This window comes from Pteropus medius, unplaced genomic scaffold (assembly GCF_902729225.1).
Source record: "Pteropus medius unplaced genomic scaffold, Ma_sr-lr_union100, whole genome shotgun sequence".
Lineage (NCBI taxonomy): Eukaryota > Metazoa > Chordata > Mammalia > Chiroptera > Pteropodidae > Pteropus > Pteropus medius.
Window position 1 is genome coordinate 2,311,075 of NW_024349798.1, and position 9,038 is coordinate 2,320,112.

Sequence of the window (9,038 nt, forward strand, 5' to 3'; positions counted from 1 at the left end):
CCACCCATCCAAGGCAGCTCTCTGCCCTCCCAAGCTCTGCACAGTGGGCTCCAGGAACCACGGCATAGACCAGAAGCTCAGATGCCTTTGAGGGTCCGGAAGGTAACCCAAACGAGAAGGAAGCCGCAGCTTAAATACTAGGGAGTGGGAGGGACCGTGAAAAACAAAACTCTGCAAGCCTGGGTGCGAAGGAATTCACATTTAGAAGAAAAAAAATGTAAATGCTGACCACCAAGTAAAGGCAGAGAGAGCAGGAAGGGATGCTGAGCCCAGAAGGGGCACATCCTGCGCGCCCTGGCCGGCCACCCACACCAGGCCACACCAGGCCGCGCCAGGCCGCGCTGCAGGGCCCGACCCCCCGGGCTGTCCTCTGTTTCTCGGTCCCCCCGCACTTTTTTCACCCTGACTCCTTTTTACTTACCTCAGCGCCCTGTTCTTTCATTCTCTCCTAAACACTTAAAACATTGCAGATATGACTTAAGCCTCCAGGCGCCTTCCTCCTTCATGCCTCTTTCCATTTACGTCCATGTTATGCACACCCAGAAAACACGCCTGCGATGCCAGTTTGACATAAAATGTGCCATCGATGCAGCTCGAGCTGTTCACTCAGAGAGCCCCTGGCACATCTGCATCGGCACATGGGGAGCTGCCTCCTCCTCACCAGCAGGCGCCCGGCTCCAGGTGCTGAGTCCATCCCCGCTTCTCCCCGATGCCGAGCACTGAAATTGCCTCCTGGTTCCCCCTGGAGTGTCCTGCGCTGCCGTCGTGGCCCCCGCCGCCCTTTCCTGAGTCCTCGGCAGATCTTTTTCAGTCCTTTGCTGCCAACATCCTCCCTGGTCCTCTTCCTCCCCTTCCAGCTGCCCTTGACCCTGGGCTGAGAGTGATCTCTGTCTTCTGACTTCCCCTTGGTCACCCATCCTTCCCTTAGGCCCTTGGCCCACTTCTGCCAGGGGTTTTCCAGATACGCATGTGCATATACGTCTTTATGTACATACAGGGATCTGCATGTATCCGTGCATGCGTGTGCATGTATTTGCGTATGTGTACATGCGCATGTCTGTGCATGTGTGATCTCACCCTGTGATCTCCCACCCGCACTGCCCTGTGCCCAGTGCAGTTCTACCCACCCAAGAAGTCGGCGCTTGTTGAATTCAAAAGAACCTGCCAGTTCGCCTTGTGTCATCATCACCGCATTCCCACTGCAGAGGATTGCCGTGACGGTTGTATAGGGCCACCTGTATAAGCCACCCAGCACAGTACAGCACCTGGCAGATGCAAGTGGAGCCCCGCCTGGACAGCAGAGTGCTGGAGGGCATCGCCTTCAGCTGACACCTCCGCCAAGTTCCAGTGGTCACCAGTAGGTGACAGCAGCAGCCTAACATCTCTGTTTCCTGCTGGTTCAACTTACTCTCCAGATGTCTGTAGCTCCTTGTCAATCCACGTTTAAGGTTAACATTAGTAAAGGCTTACTGGGGTGAGGTGTGACTTGTCCACAAAAATGATGATAATAACATTTTCTGAGCACTTGCAATGTGCCAAATACTTGGCACTGGTCTCACAACAGCCCTAAGATGTATGTTCGATCAGTGTGCCCACGTCGTGCACGAGGAAACAGGTACCAGGAGGCAAGATAATTTCTGCAAGCCTGGAAGCCAGTAAGCGGGTCTTGGACAGTCCTGCCTCACAGCCCTCCTCCCCGATACCACTTTGCAGGGACAGGGGCGAGGGGCCGGCATTATGTTGGGAGACCCCTTAGATGGCAGAATGCAAAGGTTCCTTCTCTGGGACCATCAGTCTTTAAAAGGAAATCTCAAATTTGTTGCCACCAGGAATGGAGAAAGACCTCTAACTGCCCCATGGGATGAGCTGTGGGGGAGGGTCTCTAGCTCCATTTACAGACTTCCAAGGAAACCTGTTTTCAACTTCGCGTCTCGATCTGTGGCGTTTTCAGGTACGGGACAGATGGTTTTCCCCTGGGCTCGGTCTCCTCTCTCCTCTCTGCCCACAGTTTTGTCAGTCACTACTCTGCCATTGATCAATTAATTCACTCGTTCATTCAATATTTTTGAGCACCTGCCATGTGCCAGACACCGAAACATAGAGGTAAATAAAACAAAATCCCTGTGCTAGTGGGATAGGGAGTAAATATGACAGATAAGTAAAAGACGTATGTTTGAGTGTCACAGAGTTATGAAAAAAACAACTAGGTCAGTGGGGCTTGACATAGGTCCCACTGACAAGGTGACGTGCGCAGACTTGACTCCTCTGGTTTTCCATTGATGCGTTGGTGTCTCTCCTCTCCCACTTTCCTCCATGCTGAGAACTTGGACCCCTTTTTCACCATCAATGGAATGGGCTCGCAGGAGGGGAAGTGCATGTGCCCACCCTCCAATCTCCCATAGGAAAGCCCCTCTTGGTTTTGACAGTGCATCTGGGGAGAGTGTAGTTGGGATGGACCGTGAAGGGCTGAGCACATGTCGCCAGCGGCCAGGCCAGGCAAACTGGGATCCCTGATAGGAAGGGGGAGGGGGCTTTCCCTCCGTCAGGAGGTGGTCTAAAGGAGTCCAGCACCGGGACTGAGGTGTACAGATTCCAAGTGACTCTGGACAAGTCAATGCCCCTCTGGGCCTCCTTTCTCCAAGGGTAAAACGAAGAGCCAGGTCTGATTTACACCCTTTCTCCCTCCTTCCCAAAGTAGGACAGCCAGATGGCATCCCAGGCTGAGAGCTCCCAGTAATTTGATGAGGGAATGGTCTGGAAGCTACAGTTCCCAGGTTCTTCAAAGCCTGGGAGAAAGCAATGTCCACTTCAGAGCATCCCGGATAGAAATGCCCATTGAGCTCTCTGGGGAAGTGACTGGGGACGGACTGGGACCACAGCCCTCCCCTCATGTGACCTGGAGGCTGGCTCCAGGTGATTACAGAGGAAGAAGCAAACACATACCTAATATTCCTGTCCTCAACCCATCCTTTCATCCCCAGAGCAACCTGAGAGGCTGACTGCCGCCCACACTTTGTGAAGAAGTAAACTGAGGCTCAGAGACAGTGAGCGACTTGCCCAAAGTCAGTCATGAGAAATGATGGCCTGGTCCTCTGGTCCCCTTAAAAGTAGTCCTTCTTTAGAGGGTGGGAGGAGTGTCCTCATTCGTGGATGAGATGAGAATAACACTAGAACATTGTCTACTACAAGCGTTGGAAGCCCATCTCAAACCCACTTCGGCAGAACAGGAAACCTATAGCTCATTGGTTCAGTAGGATTAGGTTGGGTTATGCTGTGGTAACAAGCAGCCCCCACATCTTAGGGCGTAAGAACAAAGAGTTTATTTCTTGCTCCAATACATGTCCATCACAGGTGAACTGAAAACTGTTCCACGTCTCCTCACTTGAGACACAGACTGATGGAGCAACTACCATCTCAAACATCACTGGTCACACTCTAGAGGGCATCATGACTGTCACCTAAATGCTTTGGTCCAAAAGTGAGACCGCCTTTGCTCATAGCTCATTGACCAGCCCTGGCCATGGGACCCCATTCCATGGGAGCCAGGAAGTGCAATCCTGCTAGAAGGCCAAAAGCTGGAAATACGTGGTGAACAGCATCCCTCCTTCCATGCTCATGTACCTCAAAGTCCAGGGGGACTGTAGTTTCAAGCATGGCTGGATCCAGGAGCTCAAGAGATATTTCCAGGACTATGTCTCCATCTCCCAGCTCTGCTTTTCTGGGTGCTGGCCTCATCTCAGGTAAGCTGTTCCCTCCCAGTGTCCCCCAGCAACTCTAGGCTTAGTCCATCCCCAACAGCTTTGCAATCCCAGTAGAAAGAATGCATGGACCAAACGGGGTCACATGTCTGTCCTTGGACCTGTACTGTGGCCAGGGGATGGGGGCGGGGTGGAATGCTCTGTTGGCTGGGGCTCAAGAGAGTGTGAAAATCACATAGCCATTCCCACAGCTGGGGTCAGCCACCCCCATAAGGATGCTGCACAGGCAGAAGGAACAGGCATCCACAGGTGTTTGCTAAAGGTTTCTTACTTCTTGACCTAGGTCCCTATAAGCAGAGCGAGGTGAGGAAGAATTGGACTTGGAATCAGGAGACCCAAGCTCGAGATCTGATTCTGAGCTTTAATTCAGTGTATGACCTCAGGCAAGTCACAGACCCATTCTGCACCTTCATTTGTCAGATGGCTATGCCCGCCCCTTCAGAGCCTGCAGATGGAAAGGGTTGGGCCAGGAGCAGAATGTGGCATCTGTACAAGGGTTGTTGCTATCAGTCCTCCTGCCTCTTAGGAGCAGGTCCTTAGCAATTTGGCTGACAAGGAGCCATCTTCTCCACCTCCAGGTGCTCAGGGCTTGGTCAGGCCTTTGCTTAAGCTCTTCCTTCTGCCTGAATTGCTGGTGCACCTAACAACTCCTATTCATTTTTCAAAGCCCAACAAACACACCGGCTCTTCAGTGCAGCTCCGTCCTCTCCTCCTGATGCCCGCTCTGGGCTCCCAACAGCACTGTGCCAAGGCCAACTCATACCAACTAGGAGAGTAAATTGTGCACATCCCTTCCCAATTCTGTTTAGAGCCATTGAGTTGTAGCTCGAAACTGACCATGATGGAAGTATTTACACTATGGAAATAAGCAAACGCTACAAACCAGGCTTTATTGAGTGCCTACTGTGTGCCAGACAGGAGATAAAGCAGTGAACAAAATAAAGCTGTTGCTCTCATGGAGCTTCTGTCTGAACCATCATCTCTGTCTCTAGCATCTGTTTCTCTCCATCCATCCGTTGCACCATTCTCCCTTCAAGCTTTTGCCATCTGTCCACCCATTTATCCATCCATCCACTCACTAACGTACCCACCGGTTCAGCCAGCATCCATCCGCCCACCTCCTACGAGTCCATCCTCCCAAGTGGAGCAGCTCTTGTCTTCATTTTGCACCCACATTTATGAGCTGAGGCCCTTCAAAGATGGAGCCAGTCAAGAGCTCTGTCTGGCCCAGGCCAGAGCCCCCATCAATCCCAGGCCTGGCATTAGTCAGTCTCCCAGGTGTTCCCCTCCTCCTCCCTGGCAGCACTGAGGTCTGTGTGTGGAGAGCTGAGCTGCTGCCCTGGGGTGGGGGGGCGGGGGCAGGGCACGGAACCGTGGCCCAGGTGGTGTCTGAAACCTGTTGCCCACAAGAGAGTGTGAAAACCACAGCACACCTTGGCCCAAGTGTCTCTAGGGTGATGGAGGGGTGGCGAGGGCTGCTCACATATGCATAAGCTGTGGTTTCACATTTGTGCTCCCATCCTAGCCTCATACAACCTGATCCAGATTAACAGTTCCACTATTAAAACCGTCAGTGTTCTAGAACTTTCCACACCAAGGACTCATGTGTTCTCTTCCAGCCACCCCATGTTACCAATGAGTTACAGAGACGCTTTTAGCCAGACTGACTTCTGCAGACTTCTAGCTCAGACTCGTCCAAAAGGAGGGACAAGCCAGAGCAGTCTCCTTGGAGGACCTCCCTGCAGCCTGGCCTTGGTGAAGGAGGGCAGTTGGGGGTGGGGATTCCCCTCGGGGCTCTGGGAACAGGCCTCTGAATCAGACTGCCCACCACCTTCACCCCCGCTTATAGGTTTTGAAAAGCCACCGCTAAAGGTCAGTACCCTTAGAGAGAAAATCTGTTTTCTTAAAAAAAAAAAAAGTGTGAGTTGTGTGCCACGTACAGCATTTATATCTGCCTCCTGTGCAAAACCGATATTCAGTGAGGCGCCTTCAAAGCAGGGCTAAGAACTATTTTCTTGGCTCCTCAAGTCACATTTCAACAGACTCTCTGTCAAATCATCAAGAACTTGACTTCTCCCTAACTCACCAAGATGAGTAATAAGATGCCAGGGGACAGAACTGCTGCGTCATTACTACCGACTCTTGTCTCCCCGTCACCACCGTGAGCACAAGGGGGGGGTCAGAGGCCTTGCGCTCCCACTCTGTACCCCAGCACTCAGCACCATGCCCAGCATATCCGTGCTCAATAAATATTTCTTGGGTTCATAAAGGGAATTTAAAAATGGGCAGCGGGAGACAGAAAAAGGAAACTTTGTTCATTAGTGGGGAATGCAAGGGCTGACTGACTTTCAGCCCAGAAAGTCCCCTAGTGCCCCTGTGCAGGGTGGGGACAGCCCGCAGGCACTGGGCTGAGGCTGCTTTCTCACCCCCACCCACCTCCAGCACAAGCCCGGAGCCCACCGCAGAAGGAAGGAAGGAAGGAAGCTGACGTTTATTAAGGGTCTGCTCTGGGCTGCACACTATGTCGGGGAGCACACCGATTCCTCCCCAAGGTCAGTCATGACACCCACATTGTCCAGACAGGAAATCCCAGCCCAGAGAGGGGGAGCAACTCGCCCTCAGAGGTAGCACAGCCAGGAGGAGTCAGAGGCAGGACTCAGACCTAGGTCCATAGATCCCCGCCAAATCTTCCCACCTCTAAGGTCACTGTGGGCTTGCTCCCTCCCCTTCCCTTGAAAAGTGATAAGAAAGGGTGATGGACTTCTTGTGACTCCTGGAGGCACAGGACCTGGAGGGTGGGGCTTGGTGTCTATCATCACAGGCAGTGCCCTGGTCCCAGGAGGCCCTGTGGACAGCACTGGACCGGCCTCTCAGCATGTGACCCCAGAGCCCACCCCCATTCACCTGGCAGGGAGGGAGGCTGTCACCATGTGTGTACAAGCTCATGTGCTGCTAACACACACAGACACAGCAGTGTGCACCTGAGCTGCACACCCACATTGCAAACTCCAGGCTCCAGGCTCTATCAAGGAGACCAAACGCTGCAGCCCAGGTGACCATGTCTCTGGCTAGGGGCCCAGTGGCATGGCCAGCTCTGGACAGCCAGTCAACCTCACTAGCTGGCCTGGGGCTCAGGTCCTGCAGGTGGAGGGTCCGTGACCACCCACTGGCGGATGTAGCTCCTGGGGGGCCCTTCGTCCCTGGGGCCGGTGAAGTCACACTCCACAGGGCTGCCACAGTCAGAGCCTGCGAAGCCACTGTCGAACGTGTCCATGTCCAGGCCAGCAGGAGGTGAGCCTGCCTCGCTGTCAGACACCCCTCGGGGTGGCCTGCCACCCCAGGGCGGCCCGGGGGCCCAGCCTTCCTCATCTTCAAAGGGCAGATTTAGTCTGTCAAGGAGACTGCCCAGGGGGACCCCCAGCCCGGCAGGGCCACCAGCTGCAACACAGCCACAGGACAGGACTGTGGCCCCTGTACCCAAGAGCAGGTCTTCAGTGCCCTGTCCTGGCTCCAGGCCAGTGTCCAAGTTCAGGGCTGGGTAACCGTCGTCCCCACAGGTGCAGGGCCAGGCTCCAGGCCCCTCTGCATCCGACACAATCACCGTGTCTATGGATATGAGGACGTAAGGCCGGTCTTGCTCCCGGCTATAGGCCAAGCCGCCCAAGCTGCTGTCAATAGAGGGGGCTGGGCCCCAGGAGCCTGACTCGGGCGCTCCGTCGACTTCCACCAGGTCCGCGGGCTCCGGCAGCTCCGTGGGCTCCAGCCCCTTGGCCACACTCGGTGGGGGGCAGCAGTTGTGCATCTCCAGGGTCGAGAGCACCCCTGGGCTCCAGGGACCCAGCTCCAGGCTGGAGGCAGTGAAGGGTGTGCCCACCCACTTCTGTGAGAGAGAATAGGGAGAGAGAGTTGTGAATGGGACGGGGGCCAGGCGGGGTACAAGCTTAAGCCATCGGTGGCTCTGAGGCCTGGGGCGTGTGCGGGTACAAGGACCAAGACCCTGGGTTCTGGGGACACAGGGGCAGGAAAGTCTGAGGTCAGAGCAACAGAGCCCTTACCTGGTCTCCTGTCTTATTTCCTCCAGACATTTCTTGGAACCCACCGTTTTCCTATCTGTGTCCCTACTGGAGTGGACACTCTGCCAGGGCAGAAGCCCCCATTCTTCTGTTCACGGCTATATCCCCAGAGGCTCACACAGTGCCTGGCACACAGCAAGTGCCCAATAAATGTTTATCGACTAAACGAATGAGCAGAGCGAATCATGGCAAGCCGTTTGAAATGGCCTCTGGTGGGTAAGAGCTCTGGGGTCATGATGGGCTGAGGCGGTGGCCCCTAAGCTTTGAGGATCCCCCTCATGACACAGGGTCCCCATCTGATCAGGAAAGAAAACCCCTCAGAACTAAAATCTCAATATGAGCCCACTGCCCTTGGAAAGCTCATTTTAGAACCCTGATGTGTCTACCACCACTGATTTGAGGTCGCTTCTCAGCTGCGTGGTCTTGAGCCAGTTACTTACCCTCTCTGTGCCTCAGTTTCCTCATCTGTAAAGTGGGTTGGCTAATACCCATGCCACAGAGTTGTTGTGAAGATTAAATGAGTTAATATCTGGGAAGCTCCTAGCAGAGTACCCGGTACACAGCGAGTGCTCTGTGAGTGTCGATAAAGTGAACACGAGACAGATGTGAAATCTGAGCTCCCAGGAAGTAGCAGAGGAAAAAGGTCTGCCCCACGTGGGCTGGAGGCCAGGCTCTTCCCTGCCCCAGGAAAGATACTTTCCAGTCCAAGCCTGCGTCTCACGGTCCCCGGGAGTGATGGAGCAGCCGCCCTGCAGGGGCTGGGTGAGAGCAAGGTGGGCGGAGGCCAGAGGGCCCTCGGCAGCAGGCAAACAATAGAGGAGCACGCTCAATGCTCCAGCCATACTTCCGGACTTCCAGGCTCAGCTGGAGCCTGGCTGCCCCTCCGGCTGTCACCACGCCCTCTCTGTGGGGTGCCCCTCCTGCCAGCGACTGAGTGTTAAGCAGTAAATGAGCCCAGAGAACCTGTGGGTGCTGGTGGTAGCTGAAGTGGTTGGAGCTTGGCAGGAGGTTGGTGTATTTTGTGGGCAGGTCGAGACCCTTCCTAGAACCTGCTCCCTCTTCCGCCCCCATATCAGGGGCATCTAAGAGGAGGCCAATCCTGGCCCACCCTCTTCTCTTCTTGAGCGGGGGAAAAAGGCTGTTTTTGACCTCATTTAATTTTTATGCCTGTTCTGCCTCCAGATTACTTCCTATACTTCGCTGATGT

The 9,038-nt window shown here is 54.4% G+C and overlaps 1 protein-coding gene across 1 annotated transcript in view; it reads right to left on the reverse strand.

Annotated features, from left to right (window-relative positions):
• Positions 1-6,230: 6,230 nt before the first annotated feature.
• IL21R (interleukin 21 receptor) overlaps positions 6,231-9,038 on the reverse strand; it is a 32,932-nt gene continuing 30,124 nt past the window's right edge. The window contains exon 9 of the mRNA XM_039885564.1: positions 6,231-7,808. Within this exon, the coding sequence (XP_039741498.1) occupies positions 6,874-7,808 (935 nt within the window). The 3' untranslated portion in view covers positions 6,231-6,873. The remainder of the gene's footprint in view (positions 7,809-9,038) is intronic.